General features: G+C 36.0%; 1 protein-coding gene across 4 annotated transcripts in view; it reads right to left on the bottom strand.

Annotated features, from left to right (window-relative positions):
* Positions 1 to 18,100, bottom strand: part of LOC101894461 (uncharacterized) — a 237,184-nt gene that overhangs the window by 138,905 nt on the left and 80,179 nt on the right. For all 4 annotated transcript variants that reach the window (XM_059124486.1, XM_059124483.1, XM_059124484.1 and 1 more), the window contains exons 3-5: positions 8,717 to 8,839; positions 7,345 to 8,652; positions 6,944 to 7,285 (exon numbers count right to left, since the gene is read on the bottom strand). In XM_059124486.1, coding sequence (XP_058980469.1) covers positions 6,944 to 7,285; positions 7,345 to 8,652; positions 8,717 to 8,839 — 1,773 coding nt within the window. The remainder of the gene's footprint in view (positions 1 to 6,943; positions 7,286 to 7,344; positions 8,653 to 8,716; positions 8,840 to 18,100) is intronic.

The following is an 18,100-nucleotide window of genomic DNA, read 5'->3' as shown; positions in this document are numbered from 1 at the left end:
TATATTGTTCATACGATTTGTTATTTTTATCTCCCACAACAGTAATATCCACTCCATAACAACGATATTTGGGAAAAAATATCAAATACAGCTCAGTAATCGATTCAGATTTGGATATAGCTCCCATATATATCTTTATCCGATTTCCAGATTTTTGGTGCATAAATGGTTAATACTAGCCCGAATTTAATGGATTTTGGCACATACGACCGTATTTAGCCTGAAGAAAGTGTGTCAAATTTGGTGAAAATCAATTCAGATATAGCTGTAAGTCCCATATTTATACCCTACAACACTATGTGTTGGGGGTATTATAAGTTTGATTGGGCCAAAACTTATGTAACACCACGAAATATTGGTTTCCCACATAGGAAAGTATATATGGATCTTCTTATCTCGCTGAGCTGAGTCGACCTAGCTATGTATGTCCGTCCGTCTGTCCATGTTAATTTGTAATCACTCTACAGGTCGCAATTATGGCCCGATCTTCACGAAATTTAGAATGGAGGTGGGGCTAGAGTCAGAATAGAACTCTATTTCTTTTGGAGATGATCGCATAATATTTAGTGGTTGAAATGGACCAAAAACTGAAAAAACTCCTAATTTTGCAGTTGCTTTACAGGTCGCAATTATAGACCAATCAAAGCGGAAGTTAGCATGGGGCTAGAGCTTAGGGCTGGGCAAAAGCCTTCCAATTTTGATGGTCATCGGGTAATATTTAGTGGGTGAAATAGGCCACAATATTTGTGTTAAATTAAAGTCAAATTTTCCATTAAACCGCGAATATTTTTTAATCCCGACGAAATCACAAATAGACGAAAAGGTCAATTCTGACCATTACATAGATACCGATAGTAAATATATCGGATATATATAACGAAATATATAAATTGTGTGTATACAAAGGAAAGGGATGTTAGCTAGAATGCTTATATCTCAAGAATGGCTGGACCCATTTTGACAACTTTTGTCAATTCAGAATGCCCTCTTTGCATAAAAGAATAAAATCTAAAAAAATCACATAATAAAATAAAAAGCTGCCAATAATGATATTAATATAGATTTTGTGGTATTTTGTGACATTTTTTATTTTTTCATATTTTTTATCGCATGCGATTTTTTCAATCTATATCTATAAAAGAGGAAAATGTTTGTACGTTTGTTTGTTTGTTTGTTTGTTTGTTTGTTTGTTTGTTTGTAATTTATGGACTCGAAAACTGCTGAATAGATTTTTCTGAAAATTTCCATATATACTGCAACATCGCCTGAAAGTAACATAGGCTATATACATTTTTGAATTTCCACTTGGAACTGGAGATATAGCATCAGAATCGGAGGTACCTCCCAAAAATTTAGATTTTATATGCACATATCTATTGATCGGTTAAAGATACAGTCTCCAAATTTGGAATGTGTAACGGAATTTGGAACAAAAATAAGTTTGCTAAATTATATTGTGATCGGTTCAGATTTGGATATAGCTCCCATATATATTTTCGACCGATTTCGTTCATTTGATGCCTCAAACACAATATTCGATTCCAATGAAATTTGGAATATGTGACGGGATTTGATCCGAAAATAAATTTGTCAAATTATATTGAAATCGGTTCAGATTTGGATATAGCTCCCATATATATTTTCGGCCGATTTCAAGCATTTGATGCACCAAACACGCTATGTATCCCCAATTTCAATGAAATTTGAAACGTGTGATAGATTTTATCTAAAAAAATTTATTTCCCAAATTATATTGAAATCGGTTCAGATTTGGATATAGCTCCCATATACATTTTCGGCCGATTTCATGTATTTGGTGGACCAAACAAGATATGTATGTCCAAATTTAATGAAATTTAAAATAAGTAACGGAATCGGGAGCAAAAATGAATTTTTCAAATTATATTGAAATCGGTTCAGATTTGGATATAGCTCCCATATATATTTTCGACCGATTTCATGTATTTGATGCACCAAACACGCTATGTATCTCTAATTTCAATGAAATTTGAAATGTGTAGCGGAAATTAAGACAAATATACATTTGTCAAATTATATTAAAATCGGTTCAGATTTGGATATAGCTCCCATATATATTATCCGCCGATTTCACTTATTTGATGCACATTTGACAAATTATATTCAAATACGCTCAGATGTGATTATAGCTCCATATATATACTCAGCCGATTTCACATATTTGATGCACCCAAAGCGAGAGAGACAAAATCTGGCACCAGCAAAAATTGCCAAATTATATTGAAATCAGTTGAGGTTTGGATATAGCTAACATATATATTTCGGCCGATTTCATACATATTATGCACCAAACACGATATATATGACCGATTCCAATGAAATTCAGAATGTGTGGCGGAATTTTGTTATAATAATAAATGTGATAAATTAATTGGAAATTAGTTAAGATTTGGATATAGCTCCCATATATATATTCTCGGCCGATTTCACATATTTGACGCACCAATTTCAATTAAATATGAAAGGTGTGGCGCAGTTTGGTGTAAAAGTAATTTTTTTTAAATTATATTTAAATCGGATCAGATTGGGATATGATTTTAATAAGAACCATTGACCCACAACGCCTTAGGCTAACACTAAAAAACAACACAACAATTTATTTGAAATACGCTTATTACGGCGAAGTATGTTGCTATCTCGAATTCACTACTTGCAATAGAAATGCCACTCTACTTAAAAAAATTGCAGTTTCCTGCACGCTTGGTATTTGCTATGAAATAAATAAATCCAAAGGACAAACCCTTCGTGTATGCATGTCATGTTACTGCTTTTGTAATGATTTTGTTTATTAACGCATTAAATTAGTGCAATATTTTTTTTAATTTTTAAATTGGTTTTTCTTTATCCAACATATATTCGTAAATAAAATTTTGAATGCATATAAAATCAAAAGGGGTAGCGAAGCGCACCGGGTTCAGCTAGTTTGACTTATAATATTGAAGTACACATTTTGCAATTTTTTTCAACTTACAACCCAGGTTGGGGTTATTATATACAGATTGTAATTATCGTCCGATCCTCACGAAAATTTTCACAATCGTAGGGTTGGGCTCAGAAGGGCTAGGCCTATTGTTTTCAAAGATGTCCGCAATATATTCAACAAAAATCTTCCTGATTTTTCAGCGGTTATAAAGGTCACTAATAGAAACTAAAGGACACGAAATCTCGCATAAAGTTAGAGTTAAGGACAGCGGGTTGAATGGAACACTACTTTTGTGTGAAAAAACCAACATTTCCATTCTACCAAAACGCTAAAAATAACTTACACGCGATATCCAAAATGCACAAAAAGGTGAACTTCAGGCTTTTTACGCTGTTTTCTTTGACGCATATAGCCATTTGGAGATGATTGCAAAATATTTAGGGGTTCAAATGAACCAAAAACAGAAAAAAATCATGATCACACAATTGAAGCCAATCGACACGCCTGAGAAGAGAGTTAAGGGCAGGGAAGAATTCTAGCATTTTGGATGACCATTGGATTATATTTAGCTGTAAAATTGACCACATATGTATATTGGGTAAATGTCACTGGTCAAAATGCAGTGCTCCCTGACATAATTTGAAAAGCGAAATCTACCAAAATGGATTTGGACATAAAGGGTCTTCTAATATATTGTAGTGTTGTAGGGTATCAAATGGTCGGCCGCGCACGGCTATAGCCTTTGCTTACTTGTTTTTTATTCGATTTTGTATTTAAGTCACAAAAGATATTTGCCATCAGACAGCATGTAAAAACGTCTGCTATATGTTATTCAGATCGGTTTCGATTTGGATATAGATCCCTTATATATCTTGATTCGATTTTACGTTTCGCCAAAACTGTAATATCAGCTCAATTAGAATGGATTTTGGTGAAAATTAGTTCTGCCATAGCTCCGATATGTATGTTTTAATTTAAGTGTTCCCAAAGTCAGAATTGCACATACCTCCCAAATATTAGCTCCTTTCGATTTCAAATAATAACTGATCTAAAGACATAATACGCATTCAACAACGATCATAGTTTGATATAATCTAATTCACATAAATTCCCAATATAAAAGTTTATTTGTCACGGATATCTAAATGGAAATAGTGGTGTAGGTTATCAAAAAATTGGGCCGACCGACTTTTAATTTTTCATTAATGTGTCCAACCTTTCAAGGGAATAGGTTTTTTTAATGACTACCAAAGAAATAAGTAAAATGTTATTTCAAGATTTTTTTTAATAATATGTCTGAAGATTTTCAAGAGAATATTCTGAATTTATGGATAGTTATTTTCCTGTATTGCATTTTTTTTCAAAGAAATATTAAATAAATAAATAAATGATCGTAGAGTTTGTAATTATTGTAACATCCCTGTATATTCGTCGTAGACCCCATAAAGTATAAATATTCATAATCTGCATAAAAATCTAAGTCGATTTAACGATGCCCATATGTCTGTTGTGTAAGTGTACCTCCCGATATTCGGCATTTTTATACCCTACACCACAAGGTGGTCAGGGTATTATGTCTTTGTGCATTTGTTTGTAACAGGCAAAAGGAAACGAGATAGACCCATAGTTCCTTTTGATGATCTGCATAGAATCACATTCTGAGTCGATTTATGCATGTCCGTCCGTCCGTCTGTCCGTCTGTCCGTCTGTCCATGTATTTTTGTAAACAAAGTACAGTTCGCATTTATTGCCCTATCCAGATGAAATTTTGCACAGATCATTTGTTTGGCCCAAGGACGAACCCTATTGAAATTGGAGATAATCGGTCAAAATTTAGATATAGCTCCCATATAAATCTTCGTCCGATTTGCTTTTTATTGTGCACCAAACATGTAATATCAATCCGAATAGTATGGAATTTTGCATGTACGATCAGATTGAACCTGAAAATAAGTGTGCCAAATTTGATGGAAATCGGTTCACATATAGCTATAGCTCCCATATATATTGTTCATCCAATTTGTAATTTTTGTCCTCCGCAGCCGTAATATGCACTCTGTGACAACAATATTTGGGTAAATATACCAAATACAGCTCAGAAATACATTTGCTAAATTTTATCGAGATCGGTTCAGATTTGGATATAGCTCCCATACATAGCTTCGTCCGATTTACCTTCGATTGTGCACCAAACGTCTGATATTTGCCCAAATTGGATGAAATTTGGCATTTTCGACCGAATTGAGTCTAGAAGCTATTATGTCAAATATGGTGAAGATCGGATCAGATATAGCTGTAGCTCCCATATATACTGTTCATCCGATTTGTCATATTTGTTACCCACAGCCGTAATATGCACTCCGTAACAACGATATTCAGGGAAATATATCAAATACATCTCAGAAATATCTTTGCTAAGTTTTATCGAGATCGGTTCAGATTTGGATAAAGCTCCCATATATATTTTTATCCGATTTCAAATTAATTGTGCACTAAATGAGCAATACAAGTCCGAATTTAAAAGATACAAATGCATCGGCATATTTAGTCCTTTGAACTTTAAATTATAATTATAGTCATAACGTGTATGATTGAATTCTCCCATAAAAACTTTTAATTGTTATGCGCAGGTCTACTAAATTAGAAAAGTGGTGTAGGGTATCATAAAGTCGGCCCCGTCCGACTTTAAGACTTTCTTTACTGGTTTTCTACGGATTTGTCTAAAAATTTGTATTTCTGGGTCTTATGGCCCCCACTAATAGTACCTCCGGATATTTAGTATTTTGATGATTATTGCAATATTTCTCCACGAATTTGTCTAAAAATTGGTATTTATAGGGCATAATTGGTTCTAGCTCCGTTGGCAGAACTTTGAAAATTTAGGTCCACGTTCCCCTATAGCGCACATATAACGATACTCACCGATACCCGGTATTTTGATAATCCTATCACATTTACCCACGAAATTGTTTCAAATTTGCTATTTAAGACGATTTTTTAGATTCGGTAGAAGTATAAAATTGTCTATGGAGGTTTCCGTTTCGCTATGGGCCCCATACAACGGTCTCACCCACTTTATGGTTTTTTGAAAAGTTTAACAGCATCAATTAACATAAACATTAAACTGAATGGGAAGCACAAAAGTTCGCCTGAATGTGCATTTAAATTTTTAAAATTTCAAATGCAACAGCAATATAGCATATTTTTAGGCGTTAATATGTAATAATTATGGGTATGATATGTAAAAGAATGGGTGATAAAATTTTGTGGATTATGAAAACCACCACAATTTAGACTCAGAGAATAATAAAAGTGGTATCATAGACAAATGAAGGTATAGACTAAAAAGTTTTAAAATTTACCCCTTGCGGTAGATGTCACTATGATTGATCTTGGGCCAGTCAAGTCACTCAGGGCTAGTGAAGTCACTCGACTTCGAAAACGATTTATTCATTTTTCTGCTATTTAAGTTCTATATTTTCATATTTCACGACATATTTGGATTATGTAAAAATAAACAAAGTCACTGTTTCGTTTTTAATTGATAAATAATAAAGAATCATAAATATATTCATTATTTTGTATAGTGAGAGAATTGTGTGAGTCTACTGAACCTCTCTCAAAGCATGAACGACATCTATTGAAGCACTTTTTTCTGAGATAACAGATGAGACAACTTTTTAGTCTATACCTAATTTGTCTATGATTGAGCTAGGTACCAAAGCTAATTGCTTGCGAAATACTTAGAACCAGTACTCAATCAATCTAATGCCAATCTATTCATTTCTATAGATGTTACATAGAATTTAGATTCTTTGGATTTTGCTTTACGAACATGTTAATAAAAAAGTCAAATGTTGGGAAATTTTGAAAAAAGAAAATTGTTAATCATGCCATCATGCACTTTAAATATTGAGAATTCCAATATGTTTGCAGTTTGTGCAATTTAATTTTGTGTATTTACTAAATACGAATACTTACCTTCAGGTTTAGGAATCTTGAAGCCAAATTATTTAAATCTCCAAAATCGGATTGCATATTTTTCCATGTTTCCTGAAGGAATTGTAATTTTCCCTCGTTGGGCGTCAATGCCAGCTGACGTTTCAAATTGTCCATTTGGCTGCCAAATTCATTGGCTTTTTCGAAGAATTCGATGAGGACCGAAACGCAGTCAACACGTTTCAGTACCAAATCTTTCAATTCTATCCAATGTTTGTGCAATGATTCCGCCTTGGAATCCACATCGTAGCGTTGCTGGGCACTCAAAGATTCCAAATGGGTTTTTATTGATTCCAAAAGGAGATTTATGAGTTCACCTTTGATCTAAGGACAAAAAATATTAATAATAAAAAATATTTTTTTGTGCTATCCTTTTAATTTACCTCCAAATCCTGCATTAGTTCATGATGCTGCAGCAGAAATTGTTTACTTTGCTCCAAAGTCTTGCCCATGTGTATGTTTTGCTGTAAGTATTGTTGCCCAGAGGACATAAGCCATTGCAGCAGGTCATTGTATTGGGCAAGGAATTCCTTGAGTGCCTGATTGACCCGTTGTTGTTCCTCATTGCTGTTGGCACAAATACCCTCGATATAGGCCTTACGATTCTCAATTTCATCCAGTACACGTTTGGTGCCTTGAGTTTCGGGCTGTGTGCGACCCACATCGTCCAAAATGCTATAGCCTAGACGCAGAGGCTCCTCGGTGAATTTTGCCACATCCCTGGCCACCTTGGCATACATTGCATAACTTTCGGGTGTGTTGGGTGGCAGTTTAACATTTGATAATTCCACTTCGAGTTTCTCCAATACCTTCAGTGTGTTATCAGCCTTCGAGAAAAAATCACGCGATTGGTGTAACCAATGCTCACGCTGATCTATTAAATCAAAATGCTCTGAACACGCACTCAACACATTGTAGGCCCTTGCACATGCCTCATCACCTGTAAAGGTGCCCGAGGACTGTAGTTTCTCCTTGGCCCGGGTAATTTTGAGAGCACGATCTCGCAACTGCATTGCCTGCTGTTTCCATTCCTTGTAATTCTGCAGGGCCAAATTGGCGGTATGTTCACATTCACCCAAACTGAATAGAGTAGAGATTTCATCCTTTTGACGTTGCAAGGAGGCTTCCACTTCGATTAGTTCCCGACCCAACATGGCCAATGCCAAACACTGTTCAAGCTGTGTTTTCCTCGTTTGCCAAGCAATTTCCAAAGTATTGCGACGATCATGTAAAGCCTCGAGCCATTGTTGGACTTGATGTACCGCCCGTGCTGCATCACGTTTGATGTGCTCCGGCCGTGTGTCTAATGTTTCCAAATTTTCCAATTCTTGCAATTGAGCCAACAATTCGTTGCCATCCTTAAGGGCTGCCATGACGGCGGTCAACATATCGATACGAAGTTGTTTGAATTTACTGAGGAATTCTTGAACAGCCGTAACCTCGATGGGTATCATGGTGTCAATACACGCCACCTCCAACGAGTCCATACGCCTCTGGCACTGGGCCATTTTGTCCTGGAATTGTGTACATAAATGCAAAATATTTTGACGGTCTTGCATCAGGTGGAGAATATCTGCCCAGATAATGTTCAAAGTATCGGCCATGGCATTGACTAGATCGGCGCTAATACGTTTGCTGGCGAGCAATTTATCAGCTTTGTGAACAAACTCATCCATGGGACCGGGTAGGTTCTGAATACAAACAAATAAAAATACAATTTTATATTTTCATGGATAATGACAGCGGCCAACTTACCTGTACATTTCTAAGAGTCTCATCGTGATCGTTCTGTAGCCTTAAGGATTCATCGAGATTAGCACCTAAAGTTGTTATCTTTGGCTCCAATTCCACAACTTTTATGTACAATTTTTCTGTGCTCTATAAGAGAATATACATTTATATAGAAGTGATGTAAGCAAATAATGCAAGCACACATCGCGAAAGAAGTCTTGACCAGAGGATGTTACACCAACATAAATTTTACATTTTATATACATTCGTTATTGACACAGCCACATGAGTTATATACGCGCAATGGACAACACATGTTTTATTTGAGATCCCTATGCATATATGTATGTACATATCCGAGCCCATGATTTTCCACACAACATAGCGCTTAACGAAACTTTCAATTAGACGATTTTCAATAAAAAAATTAAAAACCTTCGTTTTATATTAAAAAAAAATATATATATTCGAATTTTTGCTACTATTTTACATGTTTTCTAAATACTAGTCTCAAAAGAACAGATTGGGCTTTTTTTTAGGATACCGTAGTTTTTTTGGAACAACAACAAGAAGAAACTAGGCTCAAGATTATAAAAGTTTCCCAATAATTCGAAAAAATCGTGTATACACATTTTCGAATATACCGGGTAAGATGAAAAAAACTGCAACCAACTTAAGACTGCTGTCATTTCTAAGCCACACGTCCGACAGCTGTAAAACTTATTCCAGTGACAGGTCGTTATATCGTTTACAAGCGTACAACAGCAAATTGGTGAGAATTTTCCAGAAAAAAAATATTCGTGATGGAATTCAAGCGAGAAGCGGGGTAAAGTCATTGAAATTCCAAAAAAGTACAAGAACTTACACCGCAAGAGAAAGAAAATAGACTCAAACCAGTAAAGAAAATCTTAAAGTCGGGCGGGGTAGACTGTTTGATACCCTACACCACTTTGCTAATTTAGTAGAGCTCCGGGAGAATTTCACCATACACGCTACGATTATAATTTTAATTTAAAGTTCAAAGGATTAAATATGCCGAAGCATTTGCATCTTTTAAATTCGGACTTGTATTGCTCATTAGGTGCACAATTAATTTGAAATCGGATAAAGATATATATGGGAGCTACATCCAAATCGGAACCGATCTCGATAAAATTTGGCAAAGATATTTCTGAGCTGTATTTGATATATTTCCCTGAATATCGTTGTTACGGAGTGCATATTATGGCTGTGGGTAACAAATATAACAAATCGGGTGAACAATATATATGGGAGCTATAGCTATATCTGAACCAGTCTTCACCAAATTTAACATACTAGCTTCTAGACTCAATTCGGTCGCAAGTGCCAAATTCCATCCCATTTGGTCAAATATTAGACGTTTGGTGCACAATAAAAGGTAAATCGGACGAAGTTATATATGGGAGCTATATTCATATCTGAACCGATCTCGATAAAGTTTAGCATACTTAGTTTCAGACCTAATTTGGTTGTATGTGCAAAATACCATACTATTCGGACTGATTTTACACGTTTGGTGCACAATAAAACCCAAATCGGACGATGACATATACGGGAGCTATATCTAAATTTTGCACCTTCGGTTGGCCACCACAAGCGCCTCAAGCGCCGGCCATTGTGATGGTGTGAGCCGTCATAACAGCCGATGGTCGTTCTCCGCTCGTATTAATCGACCGTGGCATTAGAATAAATGCCGAATATTATCGCGAAAATATGCTGGAGGGTGTATTCAAGCCTTGGGCACGCAAAAATTTTGGCCGCAGACCTTGGACATTCCAACAGGACTCAGCACCATCGCACTCGCCACGCGCCACCCATGAATGGTTACAAAATGAGGTTCCTCGCTTCATTTCCAGCGCACAATGGCCACCAAAATCTCCGGATACTAATGCATTGGACTATTGTGTCTGGAGTATTTTGGAAAGCAAGGTTGGCAGCAAAAAATACCAAAGTGTCAATCACCTCAAGCAAGCGCTTCGCCGGGAATGGACCAAAATACCGCAGAGCAACTTTCGGGCAGCGTATGACGTTTTCATTGGCCGTTTAAAGGCCATAATTCGTGCCAAAGGCGACCAATTCTAACAAATCTAAACTTATTCTAAAATTTGATGCTATTTCCGACTTTTTTTGTTTCATTCAATAAAATTTAAAAAAAATGTAAAATTTATGGCGTTTGACTTTTTTGCAGTATTTGTTATCTCACCCTGTATCTGTGTAAAGGAAGCTAAACTTTTTCACAGATCAGTCTTTTGTCTGCGGGCTGGTCAAGTTCGAGATACACAAGTCCTAAAAGTATTGCACTGTCTCAGAACTGAAAAAAATTAAAATTTTCTACTACAATGACGGATTATCCTTTTATGATATCGAAAAATATTTCAAAACTAGTAGATACTTGTAGGTCCCGGAACAGAGCAAAATTCATCTAAGTCAATTTACACTCGATGAAAATATCATCTATGTATTCTCATCACTTATGCCTGCAAAAATATATCATTTGACAAAGGCTCCATTTTAAAATAACGTTTCCAGACCCTATATGTCTTTGGACGAAATCTTTTCGATCTAGCGATCTCGTTCTCCTGTTTGTCTCTCTGACTGGCTAGTGTACACGATAGCTCTGGAGGGAAGTATGCTATTCGGTTTAAAATAGGCACAAAGTAATAATATTTTTGAGAAACTTATATCTAGATCGAAAATGAGCAATATTATCCACGCTTTTTTAGTACCTCCCCATATAAATGTTCATAAACTTAAAAAATGTATTTCCTCATATTAATCTAGGGGAGAATGCCATATAGTCAAAACTGGATACATCGTAATATTTCCTTCGAGCTTCTAAATGTAAATATTATTTTGGTCCATTTTGAAATATAAAGGATACTACTTTGGCTTTACCTGAAATAAAAAATAACCTAATCCATTTAGTTCCAGAGAATGTATATAATTGGATACGGCCAAAATATTTCTGTTTGGACGAAACCCATTTAAGGACTTTTGGAGTCGATCTATCCATGTCAATCCGTTTCGCTCTCGAAGTCAATATCTGATTTCGTCCTAACTAGTTATTTTTAACAAACTAAGATCGAGTTCACTTTAAATCGCCAAAGGGCAAAAATCTATATTTCCACTAACTATTTGCAGAAAAGTGGCCAACAAGTTTTAATAATTTTCTCATCGTTTTTATAGCCTCCACCATTCTATGGAGGATACATTAACTTTGTCACTCCATTTGTAGCTCCTCGAAATATTTATAATTGACCCTACAAAGTATATATATTCTGGAACAGCGTAAAATTCTAAGACGATTTAGGGATGTCCGTATGTCCGTCTGTCTCGCTATCTTTTGAACAAATTGAGATAGAAGGCTGAAATTTTGAATTATTTCAAATTTCGTATTTAAAGTTCGTAATGGGTACTGCAGCCTATGACAAACAATTTCGTAAGCAGGTCCACCCACGTCTTCGTATAGCCCCCATATAATGGTACCTGCCGATATTCGGTTTTTTCATGATTCTAGGGACAGTATTTGCCGGAATTATTTCAAATTCCATATTTAAAGTTCGTAATGGGTACTACAGCCTATGACAAACTATTTTGTATGCAGATCCACGTCTTCGTATATTCCCCATATAACGGTACCTCCCGATATTCGGTATTTTGATGATTTCAGCAACATCATGCACCGGAATCGTTTCAACTTCCGTATTGGAAGATTCTAATGGGTACTACAACCTATAACAAACATTTTTGAATGCAGGTCCACGTCTTCCTATATCCCCCATATAACGGTACCTCCCGATGTTCGGTATTTTCATGATTTCAGCGACATTATTTACCGGAATTATTTCCAATTTCGTATTTGACTTTCGTAATGGCCTATGATAAACATTTTTGTATGCAGGTCCACGTTTTCTATGTCCCACATATAACGGTATCTCCCGATGTTCGGTATTTTCATGATTTCAGCGACATTATTTACCAGAATTATTTCAAATTTCGTATGTGAAGTTCGTAATGGGTACTGCAGCCTATGACAGCTCATAAAACAGTTTTCATTTAAGTGGTAGTTTCCGGATGATTTTTCAACTTCCTTCCGAATGGTGGAAAATATTAAAAGTTCTGTACCAACACGTGGATCTGTTGTGATCATTTTTGCTGAGAACAGACATTCAGAGAACCCCAATTGTCAAGATTCATCTAATTTATTAGAAAATTGTGACAGTAACCTTGAAAATACCGATAATCAGGATGTACCGTCATATAATAACAAGCCTGCATATAATATAAACCTTTGTGCCAAATTTCAAAGCTAGATTTATAATGTGGACTCCATTGTGATTTCAACAGACGGACATAGCTAAATCGACTTAAAATTTTACTCTGATCAAAATTATATATAGTTCTTGGGGTCACCGACAAATATATTGAGGTGTTTGCATTTGGAGAGAAAACCCGAAATGTCCATATTTAAGGAGTTGGCAATTTTAAACTATGCTTTTTTCCTCTTTCAAAGCGTGATCTTTAAGGAGTTATGGCCATTTTAAAGTATCCTGTATTTCCTCTTTCAAAAAGTGATCACAAATTATAGCTTAAAAACCCGAAATGTCAATATTTAAGGAGTTATGGCCATTTTAAAGTATGCTATTTTTCCTCCTTCAAAAATTGATCACAAATTATAGCTAAAAAAAACCGAAATGCCAATATTTAAGGAGTTATGGCCATTTTAAAGTATCCTGTATTTCCTCTTTCAAAAAGTGATCACAAATTATAGCTGAAAACCCCGAAATGTCAATATTTAAGGAGTTATGGCCATTATAAAGTATGATATTTTTCCTCCTTCAAAAATTGATCACAAATTATAGCTAAAAACTCCGAAATGTCAATATTTAAGGAGTTATGGCCATTATAAAGTATGATATTTTTCCTCCTTCAAAAATTTATCACAAATTATAGCTAAAAACTCCGAAATGTCAATATTTAAGGAGTTATGGCCATTTTAAAGTATCCTGTATTTCCTCTTTCAAAAAGTGATCACAAATTATAGCTGAATACCCCGAAATGTCAATATTTAAGGAGTTATGGCCATTATAAAGTATGATATTTTTCCTCCTTCAAAAATTGATCACAAATTATAGCTAAAAACTCCGAAATGTCAATATTTAAGGAGTTATGGCCATTTTAAAGTATGCTATTTTTCCTCTTTCAAAAAGTGATCACAAATTATAGCTGAAAACCCCGAAATGTCAATATTTAAGGTGTTATGGCCATTTTAAAGTATGCTATTTTTCCTCTTTCAAAAAGTGATCACAAATTATAGCTGAAATGTCAATATTTAAGGAGTTATGGCCATTATAAAGTATGATATTTTTCCTCCTTCAAAAATTGATCACAAATTATAGCTAAAAACTCCGAAATGTCAATATTTAAGGAGTTATGGCCATTTTAAAGTATCCTGTATTTCCTCTTTCAAAAAGTGATCACAAATTATAGCTAAAAACCCCGAAATGTCAATATTTAAGGAGTTATGGCCATTTTAAAGTATGATATTTTTCCTCCTTCAAAAATTGATCACAAATTATAGCTAAAAAAACCGAAATGCCAATATTTAAGGAGTTATGGCCATTTAAAGTATGCTATTTTTCCTCTTTCCTCTGAACCATTCTCTCTTTTGGTTCAGATATTTTCTTAAATGAAGCATCTGATGTGCTATTTTTGCATATTTCAAAACTGAAAACATCAGTTTTTTCTCACCTTCATTTTTGTTCTGTCTAAGAGACGCCCCTGTTTAAAGCAATATCTTAGCTTCCTCCAGAGACTATTACAATAGTTTTGATAACGGTTTTCCTATTGCCATATTCGGATCCTTCAACTGACCTTCATTGAAATCTTGCCGGTTTTTTTCCAGCAACAAATCCACGCAATGCACTTTCAGCAATGATTAATACGAATTATAAACACCCTTTAGATGTGAAGTGGTTGATTTATATGAAATGTTTGAAGACAACATGAAATGCCGAATTACAGCCAAAATTGTAGTGAAAACCTTTGAAACGCATAACATCAGGCTTTATCATACTTTGAAAAAAGAAATGTCACCGCCTTTTTAATAAATTCTGACACACGACCAAACAATCAGCAAATTACAAGCGTATCAAGAAAATAATTCTGCCCTATCCATGCGAATAGAGCGAAGCACTGTCTACTGACGTTGTTTGAGGAAGCTCGGAAATCTCAAAACATAACAGAGATAAAGTTGCCACTGCCATAACTACTGACGGCTGCAGTTTGCAACAGAGGCCCACGTTGCTTGTGGCTGCTGCCAATTTAACTCTGTCAATGCTTTGAAAAATACTTGCTTTGTTGTTGTCGTAGATCTTCTAACCGAATTGGTTGAGAGCCTGTCTAGCATGTTTGACCAACAATGTGTGTCGGGAGGGGAGAGAAATGTGGCATATCAACTCCCCAACTGCCCCTCCATTCGACGGGCATCAAATATTTTTGGTAAGCTAGCAACATAGACCGAGCATCACAAACCAAAACCAAGAGTAGGATCGCATTAAATTGTTGGACAAGTTTAAACGATATGGAAGTCGATTCACTGTCGCTGGCTGGTCGGCAAGCATTGTTTGCAGAGATGCTGGCCGATACTGGTGTTCTTGTTTTAGCCATTCCTTTTATGTCTGTCGTGGCACTTTTAAGCCACCACACTGTTACGCGGCTACTGCGCTTGCCTTTGTGCATTGCGGCTTTATCGCGATGGCTTAGTTATTTCGGTGGGCACTTCAACTTGTCCTTGTTCTTGCCTATGAAATATTTTCATCTGTGTTTTTTATTTTTATTTTACGTTAAAATAACGCTGGTGTGAGGCTGCGGATTTACGAGATTCATTGATGAAGTCGAGTTTGTGCTGCTTTTGCAAATATTTGTGGTTTGTGGCAAGGGATAGACGTTATATTCAGTACTTCAGTTTTTTTGCATTAACTTCTGTATCTCTTTTTTTTTTGTGCAACTATTCCGAGTGTTAACTGGTTAATTGAGTTAGCAGCAACACTGCCTTCCTTTGATAAAAAAAACAATCTAGTTAGCAAATTCCAGCTAGTCTGTAAAGAATTATGTCAACATACCTTTGAGCATAACTTGAGAATGGAAGTAGGTGTTTTTGGAGACATTTTTGTGGAAGTAGTGAAGGGGGTATGATTTTGTCTTTGCTAAAAGAAAATCTACATCTAATCTAATTCGAATCCTTGAAAAACGTGGGGATAATTTATGCCTTACTGCACCTTTTACCGAATTTTAGGCTCGTGGAGCACGGTATGGATTTCGGGAAAAAGATTATATTTTGCGAAAAGGCAGAGATAGATTTCAGATAGAGTCGACATTATCACGATAGAGTCCACATTATTTAATCTAGAGCTATGAAATTTTGCACAAAGGCATTGGTATTGAAAATGGGCTATATGGGTCCTCATTATAACTGTACCTCCACATTTTCCATATTTTGATTTTTGCCACAATTTCCAACCAAATTAGATGAAACAAGAAAATTGGGGTTCTCGGAAAGTGTGTTCTCTCATTTGTAAAAATTGTTCGATTCAGCTACACTAACCTGTATAGCCCCCAAAAATACCGATTTTCAGTATTCGGAACAGAAAGACAGCATGAGCTAGGATTTTGTGTACAAAAACAACAAAAGTAACAACACTATAATTTGCTTTGTTGGGCCATACGATATCGTGGACCGATATAGATCATCTTGGAACTTGACCTAAGTGCAGACAAAAGACTTATCTGTCCAAAATTTTAGCTTCAAAAGACGGGCAGACGTACGGATGGACAGAACTAAATCGTCTAAGAATTTTTCGCCGATTATGTCTAAAATTATTGTTATGATTAGTTTCAAATGAAATGACGAACTTAATATACCCTCCATATGGTGGAGGGTATAAAATAGTACTTGGCTAGAATAGATTTTTCTCGAATTCGAGCGAGAAATTTACCTTTCGATCTCCAACGAAAAATAAATGATCGCTCTTATTCGAATGGCATGTAAATGTAGAGTGTGCTCGAGAGGGAGTACTCCCGCTCAAATTCGAGTAAAGAGAGAGAGAGAGAGAGAGAGAGGGAGAGTAACGGGATGTATAAATTTTTGTTAATTTAAAGTGTGTCAGAATTGCAATATGCAAATCCAGAAATAAACAAAACAGGTCATTTCTAAGCCACTCGTCCGACAGCTGTTAAAATTATACCAGTGACAGCTCATTATATCGTTTATAAGCGTACAAAAGAGAAAAAAAAAGTTATTCGTAATGAAATTCAAGCGTGGTAGTGTGATTTCTTAATAGTTGGCTGGAAAACCACAAGTGGCTATCGTTAGAGCACTTCAGCATTTAAATGTGAATAAATATTTGTGTCTCGTACCATCGCTCGTTATCGTGATACTGCTAGCGTAGCCCGACGTCAAGGAAGTGGACGGAAGAAAACAGCGACATCAGCAGAAATGGTTGGAAAAGTAAAGAAGCGACTTAATCGAAACCCGCATCGCATTGGCCGAAAAATGGCTCGTGAGCTGAACATATCGCAATATTTCATTCAGCAAATATAGAAAAATAAACTCGGGCCATGAGCCATTAAAAATTCCAAAAAGTGCAAGAACTTACACCGCAAGAGAAAGAAAATAGACTCAAAAGAGCTAAAGAGTTGCTTCGCTTGGCCGAAAGTGGTGAACTGCAGAATTTGGTTTTCTCCGCTGAGAAAACATTCGTTTTCCAGCAGTTTGTAAACAAACAAAATGATCGTGTTTACTTGCCAAAGAGGTCAGCTGAAAATGTACACCTTCGGTTGGCCGGCAGAACTCAAGCGGCGGCCATGGTGATGGTGTGGGCCGCCATAACAGCCGATTGTCGCTCTCCACTTGTATTAATCGACCGTGGCATCAGAATATTATCGCGAAAATAGTCTGGAGGGTGTATTAAAGCCTTGGGCACGCAAACATTTTGGCCGCAGACCTTGGATATTCCAACAGAACTCAGCACGCACCACACAAGAATGGTTACAAAATGAGGTTCCTCGCTTCATTTCTAGCACACAATGGCCACCACAATCTCCGGATACCAATCCGTTGGACTATTGTGTCTGGAGTATTTTCGAAAGCAAGGTTGACACTAAAAAATACCAAAGTGTCGATCACGTCAAGCAAGCGCTTCGCCGGGAATGGGCCAAAATACCGCAGAGCAACATTCGGTCAGCGTGTGACGGTTTCATTGGCCGTTTGAAGGCCATAACTCATGCCAAAGGTGATCAATTCGAACAAATCTAAATTTATTCTAAAATTTGATGCTATTTCCGACATTTTTTGCTTTCATTCAATATAATTAAAAAAAATGTAAA

The sequence above is a fragment of the Musca domestica genome, unplaced genomic scaffold, assembly GCF_030504385.1.
Source record: "Musca domestica strain aabys unplaced genomic scaffold, Musca_domestica.polishedcontigs.V.1.1 29, whole genome shotgun sequence".
In the NCBI taxonomy this organism is placed as follows: Eukaryota; Metazoa; Arthropoda; class Insecta; order Diptera; family Muscidae; genus Musca; species Musca domestica.
This window is presented reverse-complemented; position numbering and strand designations above follow the sequence as displayed.